The following is a 24,710-nucleotide window of genomic DNA, read 5'->3' on the forward strand; positions in this document are numbered from 1 at the left end:
GCGACGTTACATATCCATCCATAGTGAGCGAGAACGATGTCACAATAGACATATCCTTCCGGGCTTCTCTTGGCTATGTCAGTGGTTGCAACGGATATAATCTAAAACTGTGCGTTGATTTTGAATTTCACAATATTTAGATACGATACGAACCCTTTTCCAACAGAGACTTGAAACAGTTCTTGATTGCGTGTTTTGGGATTTCGAAATCAGCGATTGGTCGAATGAAGGCTGTGCCTTGGTACCCGGATCACCCGCTACCTGTCAATGTGATCACTTGACGAATTTTGCGATACTCGTGGTAAGTTTTTCATGAAAAAGTTCGTGCTAACCAAGTTCGGCTTACTCCTGTTAAAAATATCTTAATTTGAAAGAAATTCATCGACTGAAGGTAGGTCTGTGTTTATTTACTGAGGTGATTATACGATATGCATACAATAAATTGCTGTGGGAACTAGATCGTTATCATGCATAGTTGAACTAAATACTATCCGTTGCTATAAGTTTGACTGGGGATGCGAAAACTTTTTAGCTCACGGGCTGCATTCAACATTTGAGTCCGTTCGCGGGCCGCACTATATAAAATCGGGATACTAAGCCAGCATTAGATATCACTATTCGATTAAATAGTGACCGACGACATAGAAATAATATATTTATGTATATTTATTAGTGATGGTGTGAGCCTTTGAAACGTTCAGGTTCGTGTGAACGCGAACCTTTTTGAAAGATCCTGTGTGAACGCAAACGTGAACCTCATGACGTCACGGGATGTCATATTGCTAAGTCCAACTCTACATTTCGGTGAAGTGATAGCCTTGCGATACCTAGCGACGACTCGGGCCATATAATGCCACGATGCCGAAGTACATATTGACGTTTTAAACGTCCACAGATGTACCAAGTATCAAATGGGGCAATCAATTGATATATTAATCCCAGAAAATCAATATCTTCCGTCGCTATGCCAACAATTTCGACGAGGACCTTCAAGGAAATATAAGCTCACGCCTTAACGGTCTAGGCCAGATTAGACAATGCATTCGGCTGAGTACTGCTACGTTGATATTGAGCAGAGTGTAAAACGGGTTGCTATACTTGCTACCGATATTATCGCATTAACCAGTTATACAGCAGTAGCCAATCGCACGGATTTGGTTTTTATGAAACACTAAACATATGAAATCAAGATTGCATCCGTACGCCTGCTAGATTTGTACATCAGACAACGATATCAATTTCATTGATAGGTTGAATAAGCATCATTCGCTGACTACTCACATCTGTAGTGTGTTTCGCTCTTGATGTTGTGTGATTGCGGGTCAAGCTCACAGCCAAGAGTCACTAAATATTTACAAACGGAAAGCTGGATATTTCGAGCAAACTTTTGTAGAAAAGCTGGCGAAATTTTTGATATGGTCAAGGTGCATGCTGTTTAGTGTTGATTTTTTATGCTTCCAGCGCCATTCCATAGAGTGGCCCGTAGTTGAAATGCAGTAAATTTCAACCAAAGAAGTTATATCGAAGTGAAAATTGTGATTTATGAAAAAGGTTCACAGCGCAGATGCAGAACCTATCACGGTTCGTTTGTGAACGTGGATCTCTGAATTTCTGAGGTTCGCACACAGAACGGGATCGTGAACTTCACGTTAACACCACCCCTAATATTTATATTTAAAAATGAACCAAACATTGATTTGATGATAATGCACACGCGTCAGAAACATCGACGAAAATTTATAAGAGGGCTGTCCTCATTGTCAAAATTAGGGATGACTGACTGTCATTCACGTTTCACTGTCTGTGATGTCTAGCATTGAAACCTTTCAAAATGCATCGGCCTCGAGGTCGCGCTATGACGCCTCAATGAAATAAAAAAAATACTATGGTAAGAAAATTAACTTATCATTGTCATATTGAAATATGCTATGAAAAAGTTTAATCAAGTACCCACAGTAATTTGATTTTAAGTACGCATTTTATCAATATTTTTGCAACGTTTATTTAGACATTTTGAGGCAGTAGTTTGCCCACCCCCGAGTGAGACTATATAGGCCTGTCAGTGGAAATATAAATCTCTAAAACATCTGTTCTTAAAGAGCGTCTTGGAGGCTGTTCAATTGTACATCTGCTCTTGTAGTTTTATGGTCAAATTATGAGAATAGCTGTAACTTTCTGCATACGTCACTGGTTTTGCTCTCCAGCAGATGGTTTATTCGAGATCGAGATCTCCGGTTTTCGAAACAAGTGGTGTAAGCTTTAAGCTACGGTGAAATACGTCGTAGAAATAAAGCTAATATCAATTCAAAGAATTCACAATATGTGACTTATTATAATATTGATATTTACAGAGTCGAACTGAGCTGACCGTGGACGTTGCACTCAGCCTGGTGACTTACATTGGTGCGGGAATATCTATATGCGGGCTGCTATGCACTCTTGTTATTATTTGTTTTTCAGAGTAAGAGCTTCACTATTTCACATTATTCTGATTTTTGGAAAATATCAGTAATGCGACGAATATCAAATCCGGCGAAGAACAAACTTACTCCTAAATCCGAATCCTAAACTGAAATCCTAGCAGAATCTGCCCAAACTCTCCCATTGGAGCCGAATCGAAATCCACAATTAATCACATATTGGCCGATTATATTATACGTCCGTTACTCCAACAATCATGCTCAATATTTATATTTAGACCTACTGCAACCGATGCATGTTGTATTTTAGCCAACAATATTTGATCGGATGTCATTCGAGCCCGTTTACAAATAACTCGTTGAATCATGTATTTTAACAGGAGATTCCGGAGGAAATACCAGATGAAGATTCTCGGAAACATATGTCTGTGTTTCGCCGCTGCTCTGATCATGTTCACATCTGGCATCAGCTCGCAGGTAGCCCACACAATCACAATACCATAATTTCAGTTTATAGTTCCATCCTCGTTCCCAAGTATTTTGATGTAAATTTAAGCTTTGAAATCTGAGTGCTGTAATTCATCCATCAACAATACAGTATGTCCCACTGTGAAAAAAACGATCTGATAAAAGCAAGTGTATGAATCAGTTCTTGTGGTACACAATTTGAACGTTGAAAAGAGCAATACGTTTTTTTATTCCGAGTACTTTCCCACAAAGATGGCGCAATAGTTCACGACCTGGTACGTGTCAGAGAATTAAGAGTTTGGTCATTATATCCGGAATGCCCTGCCTTCATCGCTTCATGCCTTTCTCAGATGATATTTATGGAGGTGGTCATAAACAAATTACGCCTGCTTTTCGGAGTATTCGGGTAGGTTTAGCCTACTTGCGCTGCTTACTAAAGTGGTTATGTTTCAAAATTCTAAAATATCCTAAATATATGTGTCTGGCATTTTCTGTGTCACAGTACTAAACAGCGCAAGATTAAATTCCAGGAGAAAACCCTTTGTTTGCCAAGATAATACAGTGGTTCTCATCCTTTTTGTCCTCGCGGACCCCCTCAAGTTTTAGTCCACTGATATAGAATATTGCGCGGTTTCTGCTGCCGATATCTCAACAAATTCCAATAACGCACATAGCGAGTAACCTAAAAAATATTTTCACGCCCAAATTTGTATCTTCAAGCTTTGTCGGGATGTAAATTCTATTAAAAATGGATATCCTGTGTTATCCATCATAGAGTGTTGTTGTTGACAGGTGAACACTGTCAATTGTACCATTTTGACGTTATTCATGCATTTCCTCTTCTTGGCGGCATGGTTTTGGACATCTGTGTACAGTTACAAAATTTACAAAGACCTCGCTCAGGTAGGGAGAGTTGATGTCAATTCTTGTAATATATATAGCCTACTTAACTTCCTTTCTATTAGACTTTCGCAATTTGTGGCATAATGTCGTATTTATGACGTTCAATTTGTTCGCAAACATTCTCAAATCCAGCTGAAAAATGCATCCACACGGCAGAAAGGTGGCAGTAAACATTAATTCCTCTCTTCTCATGTAAATACCGAAATGTTAATAATTAACCAATTTGGTTAAGTTAAGCTATCTGACTGTCGTATTATTCGGGAATGCCATATTGCATGCACTTTATGTCTTTTAGGTCTTGCATTCAGTGGGACAAAGCTTCAAACTGCGTTACGCCGCATGTTTTGCGTATGGTGTTCCTTTCATGATAGTGCTTCTGAATGCAAGCATAGCTCTTGGACACGTTGATGGCAACATTTCAGGTATGTCTACATTTATTCAAGGAATAAATATATATGATCTGTGGATAATTATCTGTGAACATTATGTTTTAGGTAATGGCACAGCAGTGTCTTCGTACAGAGCACAAAATGTTTGTTGGCTCCGGCACTATTCCTTGTATTTTGGATTTTTACTGCCTGTTTCTGTGCTGATGCTGTTCAATGTGGTGGTGTTTATCAAAGTGATCCCGCAAATCAGCTGCTTAAGGGCGCAGGTATGTGCTTATACGTGTTTAAATTATAAACGTTAATTATGGGAGATTACGGTGGTAAATAATTGTATATTTGTTTGTGGAAAACTCTGGTTAACTGTCATCAGATTCAATCGACAAAAGCAAAAAGAACAATGACGCAGAACGTTGTCACCTCCGTATGTCTAGCCACGACAATGGGTCTGTCTTGGATCTTTGCGTATGTTATGCTGTTATCGGACGACCCGACTTTTTTAACTACGATGAGCTGGCTATTCACCATAACCAATTCCTTTCAAGTAAGTGCTTTCTTCGGAATTTAATCTCTACAATGAGTAATGCCAACAACGTAGGCTAACTGTTGATCATTACCGATATGAGGATATAGCAAATATTGTTTATTTAGTATTCGTGGTGTTTTGAGTGTACTTTGGGCAAGGCAGGCCCAAATCCGCAACCGATAGTAGGTGCGGAACTTAGCACTACGTTGCACATGTAGCCACAGGATAGCAGAGACTGCATGAAGCAGTTGTTAGTGAGTATGAAAATTATGTATGTCAAGGACTAAAGTACTCATTTTTGTTTCCACATTAAGCGCACCTATGCAATGATACGCGCTCAAATAGGTTTGCCGTACCACACTTTTTACTAAAGTGTTACTCAGGTTATCATTTCATAGCGAGATTTACAATTCTCCAACTGCATCACGAATTGAATTTACGTATACAGGGAATTTTCATTTTCTACGCGACTGTCGTCAGAACAGGCGAACTTGAACAAATCTACGGGCCCGTCAAGAGACGATTCTCGAATGTATCAATGGTATCGACAGGGTTATCATCCGCTGGTGATTAATGTTGATGCATCTATCAAAACCACGGTGTGTGATGCTTTATTTAGCAATTCTTACGCAACTTCTTAACTATTACGTGAATGCGATACGACCGTACCGAGACATTTCCGATATACAGTCCCACTAACGGACATTGGATGATGGAAACTCCTGTTGTTGCAAGGTGAATGCTGGAATATAGATGGTTCCAGGTCCAGAATAAATAGAAGTTAGTTTTATCTTCGTGCCACGACACCAGAACTTTAAATGGTACACATGATAGTATAAGCAGTAAGCACGCTGGGACGACATTGAGATTTATACATGAATTCACTTTCAATTGTAGGTTATTTTTATCTCCGAGGCTGCTGAAATCGAAATATGTTTGCTTTTTGAGTAGGTCTTCTATGCTTGTGTTACTTCCTGAAGTGGTTTTGTTTTTCCGCAACTTCCACACGCAACTCCCAAAGGCTAAGTAGAAATTACATCTTGGATAGGTGCGTCTCATATTTATATTATGCGGTCTCTGTCGCCCTTTAATTGTATTGCAGGTTTTTGTTAATGAGCTTGGATTTGCAACAGTAACTCACCATGATGGAAAAAACGTGAAAGCTGTTGCCTAAATAAAGTTAATCAATCGTCGTCTCCAAATACAGTTTATTAAATGTAATCTACTATTATTTTTAGGTTTGGCCGAAAATTCCCCACCATCTTTAAATAATACGTAGCGGTCATCCTCTATTTCTCGCCACTGCTGCAGCTCTCCAGAAGATAAGACGCCTAGGGGAACCTTGTCGACGCTACATGATTGCATAACAACCGACTGATGTATATAAAAGACATATATTTCTTACAGTGAAGCGTATAGTATTTCAATTTTAAAATTCGTAAGCCTTAGATAATGTTCTCTATTATTAACTATATAGTCCATTGTATTCTACCGCTTTGAAAATAAAGTTCTTAAGGCGTATGTTTTTATTCTAAATCCAAGACCACAACTGTCACGATGAGCACGCTATGTACAGTGTGGTCTTATCATTGTTCAAGTCAAGTGTTATAATATTCATGGAAAATATTTTTGATTAGAATGAGTCTGTTGTATGTGCTTTCAATATTAACGCTGGTTGTGTGAACAGAATAAATGAAGCCGAGGAATGCAGCCTGATTGCTCAATCTTTACGTGTAATATATATGTAGCGATCCATTCATATAGATTAAGATTAGTGAAGCACTGAATTTACCGAGGATTCCGCAGACGAGGAGCGTCTAATGAACCTAACATGATTTACTTATTTGGAAAAAGTTATTTGTAGTTTTATAACGTTTTTGGGGAGTTATGTTACTGCGGGCGATTCATGTTTGTTCAAGTGGCTTCAATAATTAGGAGCCATATCTCTACACGCTAGATGACGCATGCTTTACTGTTTTTCTTGGTAATGACAGAGGGAACAATTTGGATAACGCTGTCATGAGATGGGTTGCCATTGTACGTACATTCATAACGCACAAGTGACTATCCCATTCATTTGCAATGATAACGCATGCAATTGAGATTCTCATTGAATCGATTATGTTCCCCGCAGTCGTGGTTGTTCCTTTTTCGCGATCGGTCGCTGTTCAGAGTAATACTCGACATTTACAGTTTTGTTGTCTTGTCAGAAAAATACGCCTACGCCTATCTTTTAGGTCCATTTCTAAACAGACAAATAAAGCACGCACTCGACTGTAACACCAAATAATCTTGGAAAACGAATACAAATACAGTATATACCAGAGCTGGGCAAAATGCGGCCCGCGAAACTATTCTGTGCGGTCCGCGAGAGGTTGCTTGGAATTCAAAACATAAAACTTGCTATTTGAATGACTAAAACCATAGGCTGTATCAACTCAACAGGAAATTCGTTTACCTTGAAGACGTTCAATGTTATGCCACGATTACGGTGCCCACGTACCTCACATGCGTAATCTAGATTCAAAATAAAAGCAGTGCGGAATAGTATGAGTAGCAATTAAAGTCACAAGAAATCACTCTTTCCATACAGTTTAGTCCAAACCTTCTTTGTTGCCATTGTCAGAGTACGCATTATACGGTATGTGTTTCAAATTGTTACGTGATACGTTTCCAAATCCCTAATTCATAGAACAAGTCAATCAGTGCTGCGAACACTATATGACTCATCATATCTATCACTCATAAAGGATTACCGGGCATGCCAAAAATCAACAACCGAAAACTGAATTTCAAAGACGATTTAGACTTTAGACCAGTGCTCTTCAACGTTTTTCGACGTGGTACACCCTTTTAACGTTTTCTCAAAACTGGTACACCCCTGTTCATTAGGGGTCTTCAAAAATGACTTTTTTTCTCTCAAATCGTACTGGCTACTTGATAAAATTGTTAGGTTACCTAACTTGAGCCTACACACCAAATTTGGTTCAATTCCGACCAGTAGCCGCATTGCTACGGGGGAAGAAAGTTTCTATTTATTATATAAAAATAAATAACGATAAATTTGAAATTTTTCTGTTCACCCCATGAAAGTATAAGGGTGTCTATAAAAACGATGTTCTTCAAATTTGGTTCAATTACAACCAGTAGAAGCGGAGTTATTGCCGTCAAAAAAATTGGATTTGAATAATATAGTATTTGGTCACAGAGTCTACTCGCAGCCAGTTAGGCCGCCCGCCACGCAAATTGGAATTTATTTCGTGTCAGCCCCAAAACAGCATGACATTACGAACGATAATCAACCTAAATGTAACAGTATTGGGGAGAGAGTAGGTACAGAAGCGATAATTCAGATCAGTGATGATAGCAGGCGCACCAGCCTACTGCGTATCAGGCCTGCCCCACACCACACACAGTCGATAGTAGCACATGGGCTGCAAGGTGGCGAGATAGCGCAGTGGTATAATCCGCGGCTGCATCACCAATGGGCGCGGGCTCGAGTCCGACCGAGGTGGGCCGTGCTATAAGTCGGCAGTTACGGAAAATAAGAAGAATATCGGCCTGGTGTAAATGACCATAGTAGGCTAGTCGACAATCCCCATGAATACCCCAAAACAAACAACAAACATGGGCTGCAAGAGATGTGAGTAACCAAAGATCGTATGCCGCTATGCACACTTGCACAGTCTAGTGTCGCTAATTTGCATCACTAATAACAAAATACTAAATTACAAATGTATGGCGAAATATCGGACATAAAATCGGCATTTTAAAACAAAAGGGTTTCGATTTCAACATGGAAGCTGTTTCGACCCTGACTGGCTACGTCACTTCATTTATGTGCATTGCGGTATTTATTAACGTCGGGTAGAAAGTATCGATTCAAGCAGTCTGAGCTATCACGGCGGTTTGCCCAAAAATCACCACAAGACAAATGACTAGCTGAACACATGTTTGCTGCATACTTTCCAACACCAAACGGAACCATTGGTCTGTTGCCGACGGCTAACTGAATAGGAGAAATATTTGCTTATATGACATCACAATCAAGCTGTGTACAGTATTACCCTTGAGATAACCTAGTCCTATATTGCTCATTAACCTGTGCGTCAACCTGTACTGACCCATAAACCTGCCTTTGTGATAGCTAGCCATCGGCTCATTGTAATTCGGATCTGGTACACCCCTGTACACCCCATCCGAGTGGTACACCCTTAGCAAATTCTGGTACACTCTAGGGTGTACGACAACCCCGGTTGAAGAGCACTGCTTTAGACCACTAAATATTTGTATATTGGAGTGAGGGGTAAGCCCGTTCTTTAGTTTTTGCCGGGCATGTCGCCGAGATTGAGGACTTTAATTAATGTCGGCCTTATGACAAAAACACGAAACACTGGGTCAGGGGGGGGGCGAAATTCAGAAAAACTGAAAGCTTCACTCAACATCAACGCTATTTAAGCTGAACACGGCTCGGTAAGGCGACGACTAGGAAAATAAACTTTGCGCTGTTGCATATACATTTCAGTGCAGTGGTTCTCTAATTGGGAGGCATGAGGCATCAGAATTCGGCGCGAAGCTCAAGTTTATTGAAATTTTTTCGCGCTCCGCGCGATTTACCCCCAGCTTACAGTTGTTCCTCTGTATGTTCTCCGACTTTGATATTTCATAATTCATTCGTCAACATTCAAAAACTTCCATGCCATCAAACTATCCGTAGGGAAAGCTAGCATTCTGGTTGCACTTTTTATTATTTTGTGATATCATGATAAGGAGGCGCGTAATTTTTCACTATCATGAAGGGATGTGTGCCGGAAATAGTTTGAGAACCACTGTGATATAGTCCTAATGGAAGAACGTGGATAGGGGTTTGAAGAGAGTTAAAAATGTTTCATGTTCAACATTTGTTTCGAATCATGACGGCAAATAAATATTTCTTAAATAACCTTCACTTTCTCATTACCCGACATGAAAACATTCACTGAGCAGCATTTATTAACAATATAATTTAGAAATAAAATTAAAATATGCTGGAGAATATAGCTAAAGATTTTCACTCGGCCCGCCAACGTATTTTCTACTTCTCATTTGGCCCGCGGATGAAAATAATTGCCAACCCTGGTATATACGGTATCAGGATTCATCGACAATCACATAAATGGAGGTCAATTGTATTGCTTTCGCTAGCAATCTTCTGTCGTTAACTTTTTCTCCCGTCTGTGCTTTCGTCCTACCGCCCAAATTGTCCTTCATAAAGCGGTTCGTTCATTCAACTGATTGCAGCACCTGAACAGCCAACACCGTGATATACGCTGGAAAATTATGGCTGGTGACAATTCGATATGCCATCCGACAGTGGTGTTGTGGTTTCACTCAAGTCACCATCAGCAAGGAAGAGCCGTCATTTACGCCTAATTCCAAGAAGGCAAAAAATGCACACCCAATTCCAAGTTTTACGGAAAAATGGATAAAAAGCAGTTATTCACAGAAGTGAAACCGCCATAGTGAGAAACCGGTATATGCAAGTTACAAGGAGAATATTATTGTTACACAAAACTATAAATCAAATATCAGCGAACGCACTCCCAATTTCGCTTATGACTTAACAGCATCTCTGCATATGGAGAAAAACGATCGCGATATAATAGCAATGAACCAGCATTAATATATCTCTCGTATTACTCATAACGCGTACACATGAGGTATATCGTCCTTGAAGCTACTATTTTTGCAGTTTATATTACCGTGTTTAGCCGGTATAATGTTAATTTTGCAAATTCCATTGTTAGCCAATAAAGGTGTTGAGTAGAACCCTGTGATCCATTATAATATAATATATTATTGTATAGGCTTAATAATTGAGTATTCAAGCCATAAACAACGGTATGGAATTTCAATCATTTGAATGGTCCGGCCCGCGAGCGGTCAGATGGTATGAATCCGGCTCGCGACGTAATTTAGTTTAACACCCTTGGCATATGTCTTTTGGTGTATCGTGACACGGTATTGGCTGGCACCTAAACGCTTATTACTATAAATTAGGGCAGCTTTTACAACAAAAATCAATTCAAAACAAACATATTTAAAACAAGGCCCTTGTTTAAAACATGCTTTTTATTGATTTTTTTCACGCCATGACGTCACGAATATTCAATTGTGACGCCATAGTAGATTGACATTGACAATTGAAAATATAGGGTAAATATAGCTCTTTTGACGAAATATCTGTACTATAACCCATTTCGATGAATGTCGGCTAAATCGTGTGGTTATTGTCTGTAGGCTCATAAACCATGTTTTTTGGAAAGTATTTCCACAATTATGGCATAATTTTACAACCTGAAAAAACACAATTTAGTTTTTCTTTAAAGCCTTTATTTAAAACGCTTGTTTTAAACAAAGTGTTACAAACAACCATTTGTTTCAAATGCAACGCTACTACAAATTATGTATGCTTTTTTTTTTTAGGGGGAGACGTATGAATTTCAAAATCAAGCTATCCGGAAATAATTTTCAGGTTAATTAGATCTCTCGATAATACTCTATCACTTATGTTGGTTTACGACAGGGGCGGGCAACATACGGCCCGCGGGCCGGATCCGGCCCACGAAGAGCTTTTTTTCCGGCCCGCGGACAGTTTTCCGTCTTACATGATAATGTGGCCCGCAGCCCCAGTATTCAGAGATTCCCCACTACTTGCGTAAACGTCAAATTTTAGTGACTGTATGTTATTATACACATGTATGCGCACTGCGCAGTGAGCGAGGGTGGTGCTTACTCGTAAGTTAGTCGAAGCGAGAAGACTTGCATTATCGGCATTTACGATGTACTCAACTCTAATTTCGTGTGTTCTAATCATGGTGTTTGTCGACTACAATTGTTATTTACACAAGGCCGATATTTCATATTTTTGATTCCGTAACCGTCGACTTGTAGCACGGCACACTTCTAGGCTTTTGTAAGACATCGCTTATGCCAGGGGTCGCCAACTCGAAACGGGTCGCTGGCCACTTTCAAATTTCGTGGAGGGCCGCATGAATTCAATATCGAGATAAAATAGGCCACACAGTTGAACAACCACGCTATATCTCGTCACCTACTAAACCAGGGTGGCCAACCTACGGCCGTAGAAGGGAAATTTGTGCGGCTGTGGACAATTAATTCAATCAGAACCGTATGTGTTGACGGTTGTCGACATGCAATTTGAATTCTCCAATTGAGTCTCGATTTTTTTGAGATATCCTAATTAATCTAAAATTTTCCTGGCGCTGGGCGCGATTCAATGTGACTTCGTTCATCGATTTTAATATAGTGGCGTCCTTTGCAATCATAGCCCCTCAGTACAGACGTGAACAGCAGAGGAAAATGATGCGCCTCATACAGAAGTACCAACTCGCAGTCTTGTACTCCTCACTATACGGACAATCTTGATGGTAAGTCAAGAAATAACAGCATGCAACAAAGTGACTAATTACAATTGGCACAACCGTAGATGCATCATCATTTATATATGTTCCTAAATTTTCGAAAAACACACCCTCCATCAAATTTAAAGTTGAATCTGATGACATGGGATGAGAAGTAAAATGAAAAACACTATTATTTATGACGAAATTCATAGATGAATCAAAAAATAGTTTCGCGCTTCGCGCGATTATGTACGGCTCATAACATGACCACTCCAGTCACCAGTGACCACTCACGTAGTCGGTGCGTATAGTAAGCCTATGTGATTAAATAGATAAGTCCGGAGTTCACCGGAAAAGGACATAGAGACTTTAATATGTGTATTTGGCGCCCAGATAGTTCATTACGACTATATGCCCTGGAATGCGACCGTAGGCTACATGAGTAGTCGAAATGTGGCCGTGAATGGCAAAAAGGTTGGCCACCCCTGTACTAAACCCTAATGAAGAGATATCTTGGTGAATTTGTGGTACCGAGCTTATCCAACGCCTTGAAATCTTAATTAAGGATTGCACCGTGTTGATCGATCAGAGAGAAGCAAACATAGTGGTGCCTGTATGACAATGGTGTTCTCAAATCCACATTGTCCTCTTCATTATTGGCGAGAAATGGATTTGAAGTTTCATTGCTGTCGTTAAAATACATTCATTAAATACGATTTATTCCTTGTAGATCTGGATAAATGAGCGAATAACGTTTCGATTCAGCAATCCGGCCCGTCAAGTATGTAATTTTCCTATATCTGGCCCGCCGACTGGAGAAGTTGCCCGCCCCTGGCTTACGACATACTTTTTGAGTCCCATGCGAGCTCGCTTCCCACCCTATTGGGAAATTTGGGATGCGGCAGTTGTGGCCCTGGCAAGAATGCAAATCGTTGGGTGCGATGAATTGACCTCAATAAAAATGGGCAATTGGTACATTATGACGTAACAAGCAAATGACTCATCTTTTTTAAAGAGAGTTTGTTATTTCATTAGGCCTTTTCAGCGCAATCCATATATTGTCTTCTAATATAGCTTCTAAGGTGCACAATGAATGTGATCGTGAGTAATCGTGATTACTTTTCCAATGCAATCGTAATCGTAATCGACTACTTCCTGATTTTGCTGTAATCGTAATCGTAATCGTAATCGCGTCATTCAGAAGTAATCGTAATTGCAATCGATTACGTTTATGAAGTAATCACCCCATGTCTGCCCCCAATACGAAAGATAGCCTAAGGAATTTCGGGGCTGTTTTCACGTAGTACCAACATTTAATTTTCAGAAAAGCCATGTAATACCCACAATTTTCGTTGCGCTTCGCGCACAATAGATTTGGTCTGTCAAATATGATTCAACGGAAGTATCGCTGAATATAATTTAGATACCGGGTTGCGTGGTTCCGTTCACACCGCATTGTTGCCTATACCAAATATTTCATCACAGTAAGTATGCCCCCCCATAACGTTTGAAACTATCGTTTCGCAATCTAGTAATAACCTATTATACCTAGCAGCCCATGACGTGTCCTAATCTGAAAAAGTGGACTTTGACTTTTTTAACGTTAGACCTATTTTAGCAGACCACCGTTGAAACTTTTTGGACAAATGACATGAAATATATTTTCCGCTTTTTAGAAGTATAATTTGTATTTTTCTTTCAATTACGAGTAATATACGTTGAGTTCTAATCATAGTTTCAGTTTTTTGTCTGGAAAATATTCATGTTGAAGTATAAAAGCAAGTATAGTCATGCCTTATATTTTCCGAAAATAAAGCTATACTCTACATGGCAATTTCACGATCTGCCATATTTTTAATTAACGTATACTAATTGCGCAAGTGTTAAAGACGTATCTGACACTACTTCTCCGTTTTGCTTTTCGACTGAATTAGGGGACTTATAATATGGGGGAGGGCGCCATGCCATATTCTCTAAAACGGGGTGTTGGAGTAACCAAAGAATTAGTATCGCATTCCATATCAATACTATCAGTTGCATCCCATAATACGGACTACTGCTTATTCTGTCAAAAATTGATACCTCCTGGGATACATCAATATGAATCAAGCTCTATACACCTTCCGCATACCTCAATTTGCAGCTTTTGACAGTCCATGCGAACGAATTACGACCGTTTTCAAAACTCCTTACTTACTTGAGTAGATTTAAAGTCAGTAAATTCTACTTCTACTTCAAGTAGTTTTGGGCTGCTTACGAACGAAATACCTCTACTCGTACTTGAGTAAATTTTTTCGTCGCTTCTTCTACTTCTACTTGAGCACCTCTGGACTCGAGTACAAGTCGAGTCAATACAAAAATTGAATCCTTTGCTTGAGCATTGCATCACGCTACAGACGGAACAATAAACTAGACCAGGGGTCACCAACCCGGTGCCCGCGGGCACGAGGTAGCCCGCGAGGACTAGATGAGTAGCCCGCGCGCCCATTCTGAAAATAGGTGGAATAGCAGCATTTACTAATATTCGTCAGATTATTACCAGCGAGCTTTTATATATATAGATTGATTGATTCAGCTATTCTTGTTTAAAACACACTAACATGTAACTTACATATATAAACACTTAAAAATATCTTCAATTACAATTAGTAATATATAGATGTATGTTATAGAATCACCAGAAATTCAAGATACGGCGCATTGCCTATACAGGCGACATGACGGAATGCCGTTCACGGTCTTCTTGAAATGGTGGAGGGTTCCGTTACGATAGCTTGACGACCAGGACAATGCCGAAGTAGTAAACAATATTACTATGCGGAGTCAGTACTAGCAGATTTGCAATATCTGTATACCCATAACGTATTGCATCTTTTGGCACAGCTTGTTTCTATTACACTCAACGCAGTTTAATATACCATGTTTCTAACTTTCTGTAATCGTTGCTGCTGTCCGGTATAATGAAATCTTGTCATTTCTGGATGCTGAACAGTTGGAGATTGAAATTGTAACACTGCAAAATCACCCCCACCTCAGTCTGCAGCAAACGTTTGGTGCATTGTTGATACGGAAAAGTACAGTGGTGTATGCGCAGCAGCTATGAAGGTTGCAAGCGTCTATGGTTCAACTTATCGTTGTGAATCAGCCTTTTCAGATATGAACGTCATCCAAAAACAAACACAAAACACGGTTAATTAATGCACATCTGGAACACTAGCTCAGAATTGCAGTGTCAAGTTAGATACCAGAGTACAGCGCACTAGTTGATATCATACAATGCCAGGCTTCCCACTGACTGTTATAGAAACAGATAACATGATGTCCAGTCATGCCCAGTGCTATGAATATCAAAGCGGAAATTCAGTGTGGCGCGGGTAAACGACGGGAGTAAATAGTGGCCCGCCGCTTCAATCATTACGTAAAAGTAGCCCTCGGTTACAAAAAGGTTGGTGACCCCTGAACTAGACTGATTTAAAATCCATTTTCAGATGCGTGCCATTGAAAAATGATACTTCTTTTCGGATTGATTTGCGGGCATCATTGCACGAATAACCGTCTTGTTTTCTTATAAATATCCCATGCACTGATGAAAGGATGCACATTGCAAATACCGCGTGCATGCATTGCATTAAGCCATCGACGAATGTCTAAGTTTGAACAGGTCAAGTGTCCAAATAAGTGCGAAAAATATAGTAAATATCCAATTCAGTTCTTTAAAACACATACGTTTCTTATAGTTGGTGAAGGAGGCATAACCATATTGTACACATGAGTATGTCATATTTCGTTTACAAAGTATCTGCGATATTAATATCTGCCAGATAAGATGATAATAACAACAACAACAACAGCAACAACAACAACAAATAAATAAGAATTTAAAACAGTTTGCGCCAATTTTTTTTTATCGCGGACTTCGTGTAACTACAAATAAACACACGGCTATTTCCGATAGAAACGTGAAGCAGGAGTGAGAAATAGGAAAATTGCGTGGCCCGCGGAATGACTTCATAATTTAGCTAACAGTCTGGTGTGCTTTAATAAAGCTTAAGGAACGATGGGCCAAAGCCCAAAATTACTAAACTATGCATATGGTGATTTCGCACGTGAATTTAATAGACGAAATTTTGTCGGTTGGTATTTATAAGCCTTGCCATTGACGTTCGAGATCTTATGAGATCATGGATTTGCATAAGCCTAGTGGCGGAGTGTGCAATGATTTGGAAAGGTGCCTTACTTGACGACTCACGGGGCGGAAATAAGCACTGCTTTCGCGCATTTCGAAATTATTCCCGTAACACTCCGATTCGCTACTGCAGTTTACAACGTCATCATTTGGTCGGGGAGCATTTTGGAGCTAAAGTAGCATAGGGGCAGTTTTTTTAGTTCAAATCTGAGGAAGAGGTCATATTAACCCTTCTCATGGTTACGATAATGCAGTGTGATTTGATATCGACTGAACTTTTTTCTATATTCATTCCTTATTTACAATTTCATTCAATTTTCGAATTTTTGCGAGTTCGGTAATTCTAATTCTATTCTAATTTGGAAAAAATGTGTAGCTCTAATTCTAATTCTGATCTAATTCGGAACAGCTGGAAATTCTCTAGTTGTCCAAGTCTGCCTGAAAGTGCTGACTTACATCCCACGCTATGCTGGAAATCTGATCAATTCATCTTTTTCCACCCACTGTGTATGCCATGTTATTTTAAGTCAGAGATCATCAACACGCGGCCCACCATCTGATTTCAGATTCCTGAAGAACGTTAAGTAAATTATTTTGAGATGTTGAAATGGATTTCTGCTTCAATGCATTGTTTTTGCTGTTGTTGTTTCACAATAAGCTTTTCACCTGTTCTGATCATGATATTTTTGCTGTATTTGTATATTTTAAATATAATATTGCTTTTTTGTTGGTACTATGCCTGTCGACCGCATTAGACACCACAGCGTTTTACCGACGTAACGTTTTGACGACATGGCTGCTAAAGTATGTGGCCTATTTTTATCTCAATAGTGCAGTCTTGTGGTCCGCAGACTCTACGAAATTTGGAAAGTGGCCCGGGACCCGCTTTGAGTTGATGAACCCTGCCTCAAGTGAATATGGTCTGCTCCATCCATTGCCCATCTATGTCGTACAACTGCAGCTTATCTGGACGGTATAATAGGTATTTTTTTAAATCCGGGTGTTCTAGTAAACAGAGGATTAGATCGCATTCCCATATCAATGCTATCATTTTCATCCCACGATGCGGAGGAATGCTTAATTGCTTATGCTGTCGAAAATTTATACCTACTGAAATGCATCAATATGAATCAAGCTCTCCATCTTTCGCATCGCTCAAATTTCTGCTTTTGACTGTCCACAATATATAAACATTGTAAATATAAATACTTCTACACATAAAAAGAACAAATCTATCTAACGCACTCGCGAATTGTTTTTTGGAGCATAGCACTAAAAGTAGTAAATTTTCTCGTATTGCCAATTTAAAATCATACTTGTTGTCCGAATTGAATCATTGACGTTTCACTTTCTGTAATTTTTATCAATCATTGTTACCTTTCCAAGCGCATGGGACGTGGGGTCGGGCTATCATGTCATCAATAAAATAAAAATTACTTATCGTTATCGTGTTGAAATATATTAAGATAAATTTAATCCAGTATCCAGAGAAATTTGATTTTTAGTACGCATTTTATGTATATTTCTACGTTCCTTGATGCTTTCCCGGACCTTACAAAACGGTGTTGTGTGCCGCATATGCGGCACGCGGCCGTAGTTTGCCCACCCCTGGCTCAGACGAACAAATTCAGAGTTATGATGTTTTCGCAGAATGAATATGGCTGAGTGCTTTTCTATTATGCATCTATTGCCATCCCAGCGTATGTTACTATCAATGTTTAGACAATTACCGAGGAACGAGGGATGAATAATTTTAGTTTGCGCTGTAGAATTTAGAATCGCTTCATACTTTGTGATTATGCCGATAGAAGCTCGAAAATTCAACCAAAGCGTCTACCAACTGCGTGGTCTGTGACGGCCTGCTGACGAAGCACTTTAACCATATTTAGAAATTCACTTGCTCACTTATACCCTGTGACACTGCTTCTTATGTTGACAGCAGGATCAATAGCTGTATTTCCCATTTTATTTACTACTGAATTTCGTCCTACCACATTTAATCTACAACTTTTTTTGTAATATCCTCTCGTAAGGTAGCACTACAGCTAACGAAGTAAAGGTTTCAATGTCCGTGTATTCCATATACTGATAAATAGGCCGTAAATATTCTCTATCAGTCGCTGACTTGACATGACCAAAGTTGTTTCCTTTGTATAGTAACATCGTATTCAATATCGCAAACTTGGTAGACTGTTTCGCCACTAATGTTTACACAGTAAATGGCAGGGATTGGGCGACCCGATATCATGTTGCGATTCCCAAGAATTACTTTTAAAATAACTTTGAATCCTATATACGTGAAAATTGAGAGGGGTATTATTCGCAGGGATTTTGGAAGTTAACAGTAAGGAATGTGGCAGGATTACACTATACGTTTTGCTTGTTGGTGATGCCTTGATTTGTATGATTCAGGCCTACTTGACTATATATCGCCGGAGCATATGGGCCTACCTTTGAAATGCATTTCAAAACAAGCAGTTGCAGCACCTGTATATATGTGATAAGGATCAGAAGCCAATTGCGAGATTAATAAAGTCAACGCCATCAGTTTTTATGCTATTTAACACGTTTCAGTAACAACTTTTAAAATATATATCACGTTCTGTATCCATACTCAATGGGCATATTTTTGAGTTACTCGAATATACCGCAGTACCTTGTACCTTGGAAAACGATTACGAGTAAACGGTATCAGGATTTATCATACATCACTAGTTAAACTATAAAGGTCAGTTATTCTTGTTTTCAAAATAAATCTTCTGTCGCAGTCAAAACCCTGATTTATTCAGTAAATAATGACCGCGATGCGATCTACGCAATGTGAAGTCACAACCCCATTGTTTTGGATGTAAATAACAATTACTGATAGGATGCGCGATTTCGCGTTTGTAAACATCATACTGTTCTGCTTGACACGTTCGTATTCCGGAATTGTCGCGCCATCTCACTTGTGCTCATTGGACCTTGAATTGCGTTCCCAAGTATTGATGCGACACCATATTGTCAGTGGCATAAATTCCGATTTATATTGATTTGCTTGAACGGGAACCTTTTATATTCAAATATATTTATCGCCGTCGGACGGACTGATAACGCCAAATCAATTTTGAATAATGGAACCGTTTGAAGATTTGATACAATAATTTGACTGCTTGGCTTCATATTCATGGGTACTGGTCCGGTATGAAAACGTCATTAAACGGTGTTAAGGCTGTACTTGTACGTCCATCACTACTGACATGTAGTAAAGTGCCTTCTAGTACGACTATGACGTCTTAGATACGGATTGATTGTGACGTCAGATGATTCCGCATACTCACTCAAAAGGGTGATTCGGTGCCTATTAATTTCTGTGCATTCAGACTTCGAAAGTTGTCTTAGGTTTTAAGAAAGTGTCCAAATAAATCCTAACAATTCACTAAATGTCGATCTAAGACCCTAAACAAATGCACAAATGAGTCCGTCAAATTTCGATGATAAAGATAAATAGCCAACATTACTGATATATGCCTAATATGTTGATAACCCAACATATGAATATGCTGACCTCGCACATGCATATATTTGACAAAATTTGATCAATAACCTGAACAGTTATCGCACTTTGCGCGATACATTTGTATAGCCGGTGTCAGATTTTATTGATAAGTCTGGTCAGCGCCGTTACCACTACATGATGATGGTTGTTGAAACTACTACAAATCTTATGCGCGGCTCACGGCTTCACCGAGTTCAATATATTTCGTCCTATTGTCAAATAGTTTGCATAACTGTTACAGTGTAATGAATCGTCACGAGACGGCTCACAGAGAGGAAGTATGTACCGCTTCATCGCATTTGGCATAAATTCCCATATCACTTTAATTCGCTTATTGCAGTTGTCGACGCTATAGATTGATTGGGCATCGGCTTGAAGCGAGAGTAATTTAAACAGTTTTTGTAGTTTTGTTAGTAGGAGCGAGGTAAGGGGTTATCTGATTCGGAGGTTTCTCTGGGCCCCTCATCGCCGATCTCACTACTACGGTTGTGCATTGAAAAGCCCAGACCGAAAGTGAGCCGTGCTACAAGTCGGCAGCTGAGACGACGCTGGGGACGCGCGCTGGTGAGAGTGAGTGAAGATTGATAGTGAGAAGAGAATGAACGCGATAAGCGCCACTGTGATGTATCAATAATAATATTAATAATATTAATCTGATTCTAATCTATGTTACATAAATTTCACAAGTAGTAGGAGCACAGCAGAGATGAGCGGATTTGAAATTTCTATGTCCTAATCCAATCCAAATCCGAAGCTTCAAATCCAAATCCAAATCCTAATCGATAACTTTTTCGTATTCCAGTCCATGTTCAATCCTAATCCGATTCCAACTGGAAATTCAGAAAAAATACCAATTTATGCAATGGAGGGATTCGAAAATTTTCTTTCACAACCAACGACTCACTTGATACAAGATAACTTAGTAACCATAAGTACATTATTAACTGATCTGGAAAAAGTATGTCGCCATTCGCCACACGACATTTCAATCTCCCAGAAAATAGATAAATCCAATCCAAATCCTAATCTATTCTGAAAAAAAATCTCTAATCCAAATCCAATCCAAATCCGACAAAATTTCACAAATCCTGTTTTTCAAAACCTAATCCTAATCCATGCTCATCTCTGGAGCACAGCTCAGACATATGGTAAATCATCAGAATGTCTTACAAAGTAATATATTGTTACAGCTGCATTGTCATGGTGTTGTTTTATTCACGACATTGGCTCTTATCGCTCATAAGGTTATTTGCGCCAAACACGGTAATTGCATTAACGCAATGTCTTTTGCGGTCTTGCTTCCTTTTTCTGGTCTTTAGCTGCCATCTTTCAAGAGTTCGGCTCTCTCTTCCTCTGGGCTTTTCAAGGCGCTGTATTTACAGCGGGATCGGCGATGAGGTGTGTTAGAGGTTGTATGGTCTACTTATCATGAATTATAGTCTATCGAGTACAATAATTAGACCAGTGGTTCTCAAACTGAGGCCCGCAGTCTATTTGAGGTCCTCGAGACAATTATTTAGTACCGCGAAGTATACGTCAAAATAATTCAGACAATCCAGAAAGAAATTTGGAATAAGAGGAATTTCAGAAAACCTATTTTTAAATCAAAGTCGATGGTGTCTCGACATTTTATCGGTAATCAACATTAAGTAAAGTATTTTCTGTGACAGACATTGACAAAATTCGCGCTTCACGCGGCAATAAATAACTGCACAGTGCACACTGATTTTAGTAACTATGGTTAGTGCTTATTAAGCCGATAATTACTAGGTCATTGAAAAGGAATTGAAAAAAAAGTGATAAATTATCCATAGTCAAAATAGGGGTCTGAAGGATTGTCCCACAGAGATTCGGTTGATCGCCATACCATGGCCAAGGCCACCGTTTTCGTGGTTTCGATGTGAAAATTAACTTTTTGAATTGGATTCACAATATTTCAGTGGTGATCGAACTGGGTCACGAAAGCTATACAAATGGGTCACAACCGAGCCAGTGCAATCGTTCAACACAGCAGTGGGTAATGGGTATGCTACAGCCAATAATTGATATGCGGAAATATTGCCTGATCTTAAAAAAAAATGTTCAACCTTGCGAGTCGGCCTGATGTCATGGTACGAATTGTGTAACATTTGATTGGTATTAAGTAGTCGATTTCGCTCTGCCCTAGAAATTACTTTGTTGTTTCTACTCGACACCAAAAACAACGTCGTAACTTATCTTATTGTGACAGGCGGATTTTAATGAGTTCCGTACGCCAGCGATCGACCATACCATTATTAATTAGCTCAAAAATAATACGTTTGGAAGGAAGATCGTTAGTAGGTGCGGAATATCGGTTGGATCGCTGCATGCTCGGATTACAAGTTCGAAGTCAAATTCCTTAAACGAAGTGCTTCCCAGCCGGTGGGTCGCGGAGCTGTTTCAGGTGGGTCGCCAAGCATTTCGAAATGTTACAGTTTCCAATTCAATTTGCCAATTATCCCTAACCCCTTATCTTCTCAAGATTCGACGAACAAATATACGTTCCTCTCTAAATTACTATTGCGTCCATCAGCACCTCGAGCCATGTTCCCGTGCTCACAATAATTCGTCAGTCAGATTTTCGCGACAGTCAATTTGATTAGAGCGTGGAATTGGACAGTGCGTTATTGTGTATGCCTCAGAATTGGAATTCATTCTTTCCTCCAATGGCTTTGCGAACGTTGATTTGTATATGTAGCAACCCGAAACGATTTATCCTCATTTTCAGCAAAAAAATGCTGTGACTCAATCTAGCAGTCCTGACAATTTGAATCCTATGGGACAAACGCGACCCACAGAAAAGAGACATTCCTATGAAACGTAGTGGGTGTGGGGTTCGAAGCCTAGACTAATAAGAGGATCGTGATTGAAAATGGATGGAGGATCACCGGATTAAAGTTTACTGAATACTCCGCAATGTGAAATTAGCATATACTATACAAAATCCGGAGTGTAAAAGTCTTTAGTGCATCGGGATAGTGTAGTTTTCTATCTACTTTACAAAATTCATACGATTTTTCTTGTTGCGTTCCGGGATAAAATGTAATTTTTCTTGCTTTTCCATTTTTTAATTTTATTTTTTATTATTTTCAGTTATCAGGCAAACTATGCCTTTAATACTTACTTTTTTACTGGTGGAAAATCTACACTTCCTGTACTTTAGTAGAAATTTGGTGATAATAAAATGTGTGAAGGTACTTTTTTATTGCTCTTGATGAGAGGTGTCAGTTCCATAAACTTATCCAACAGCATCAGGTATTGGTGAAGAAGAAAGCTAGGCACTAATCTAGTAGAGAACCACTCAAATTGGTATTTCCTAATACCTCATTCCCATAGGTGAAATTGCAAACCTTGATCTCAGCTAGGGGAAGAACATTAACGTTACGCAACTCGGGACTATTATTTCGAGCGATCCAACTTATTTGCCACTTGCGAACTCGCGCTTGCACTCATTAGGTGATCATCTGTTATGTTTGCTAACTGAAATAATCAATCATAGTGTAATGCCTAAGTGAGTTTTAGTCATATTCAAGCGTGTTTACATTTCTACTAAATTTATACACTGAATCTTGTACAGTAGATAGAAGAGGAAAACTATTACCATAAGGTAAGCGAAAAGTACGTAAATTTCGATGTCATACAAATACCACGAACTGTGCTACTTGTACTTCTTCAGAGTACTCAATTAGGTTACCGCGATGAAAAATAGCAAAAATGTATCGAAAATTTGACTTTTGAAAATGGAAAATGCGTGAGCTCGACTAACTTTTTATGTAGACCGAAATCGCTACTTCTATACATTAATTCAAAGTATTTTTCAGTCATCGCAGCACCGCTCATATTGCACGCTATCTATTTATTTCACGGATAACGAATTACTCCTACTTTTATCAGACGATACTTTCCTAGGGTTTGCCTACTAACAGTACTTAGTTTAGACTAATAAAAGTATAGTGATTGAATTAGATGGAGGATCACAGGATTATAGTTTACAGAAACTCCACAATTCTATGTGACGTCCTCTGATACCAACAACCTTCGAACTATTCGCCGCCTCATAAACACTTGAGTAGGCCTACATTTAATGCGTGTGGGGAAAACCTACTTAAATTTTGATATGCATTTAGTTTCCAACTCTGAAAGCAAGCTTAGTCTATGGTTTTTTGTACATCGAAATTTAAGCGAGGTGAATTTTTCGATTAGTTTCTGTTTTCAGTATACTTGACAAGATTCTGTGTAGGAGTTTAATAGAAGTAGTTAGTTACGAAATTATGTGTGCTATCTTCAAAATCGGTAAGGAACAACATCAAAATCATCACAAAACAATATCGACTTTTGCGTGACTGCTGTTATGCGTTTTACTACGTTACTATGCGCACCTGCTTACAGCCGTTCAGACGTGGGCTTTCTACTATAATCGCACCTAACATTATAGCAGCACCCGTCGCAGCTTACATTATTACGCTATAAGACCTCGCCGCCGTTTCACTGTCGGTTTAATTACCCTTATTCCAGTGACATGAAAAGGATTGAATCGTATGAAATGTGGTGACTACAAGAATGGAACCTACAACCTAGATACTCGCCTAAACCTAGGGGATCGCGTACCTGCAGCGAAAGTGTTCGTTTAATTTTAGCGCCCAGAATCGCGCGCCTGCGGCTAGTCCGTTGGTATTTTAGTACTGATTTAATTACCCTTATACTCGACATGCAAAAATTATGCAGGCAGAATGAAGTCCTATTCAGTTTATACTGCGAGCTGATAATAAGTCTTAAAATGTGGAGACCTCGGAAATCGAAACCGCGATCTGTCTGCCCTCAAAATCGCATTTTATATTAATTAATTAGAGATGATG

At 39.2% G+C, this 24,710-nt stretch overlaps 2 protein-coding genes across 2 annotated transcripts in view; both read left to right on the top strand.

Annotated features, from left to right (window-relative positions):
• The window catches only part of LOC145435027 (uncharacterized), a 31,636-nt gene extending 25,223 nt beyond the window's left edge, over positions 1-6,413 (top strand). Inside the window, exons 13-21 of the mRNA XM_080312302.1 lie at positions 167-301; positions 2,352-2,461; positions 2,801-2,897; positions 3,681-3,791; positions 4,087-4,213; positions 4,286-4,446; positions 4,551-4,721; positions 5,152-5,302; positions 5,942-6,413. Of these exons, the coding sequence (XP_080168428.1) occupies positions 167-301; positions 2,352-2,461; positions 2,801-2,897; positions 3,681-3,791; positions 4,087-4,213; positions 4,286-4,446; positions 4,551-4,721; positions 5,152-5,277 (1,038 nt within the window). The 3' untranslated portion in view covers positions 5,278-5,302; positions 5,942-6,413. The remainder of the gene's footprint in view (positions 1-166; positions 302-2,351; positions 2,462-2,800; positions 2,898-3,680; positions 3,792-4,086; positions 4,214-4,285; positions 4,447-4,550; positions 4,722-5,151; positions 5,303-5,941) is intronic.
• A 15,549-nt stretch (positions 6,414-21,962) lies between these two features.
• LOC145435051 (perlucin-like protein) overlaps positions 21,963-24,710 on the top strand; it is a 75,665-nt gene continuing 72,917 nt past the window's right edge. The window contains exon 1 of the mRNA XM_080312333.1: positions 21,963-22,258. The gene's annotated coding sequence lies outside the window, so the exon portion shown is untranslated. The remainder of the gene's footprint in view (positions 22,259-24,710) is intronic.

The sequence above is a fragment of the Botryllus schlosseri genome, chromosome 3 (assembly GCF_051294905.1).
Source record: "Botryllus schlosseri isolate E-star chromosome 3, Bs_hap1, whole genome shotgun sequence".
Taxonomy (NCBI): domain Eukaryota; kingdom Metazoa; phylum Chordata; class Ascidiacea; order Stolidobranchia; family Styelidae; genus Botryllus; species Botryllus schlosseri.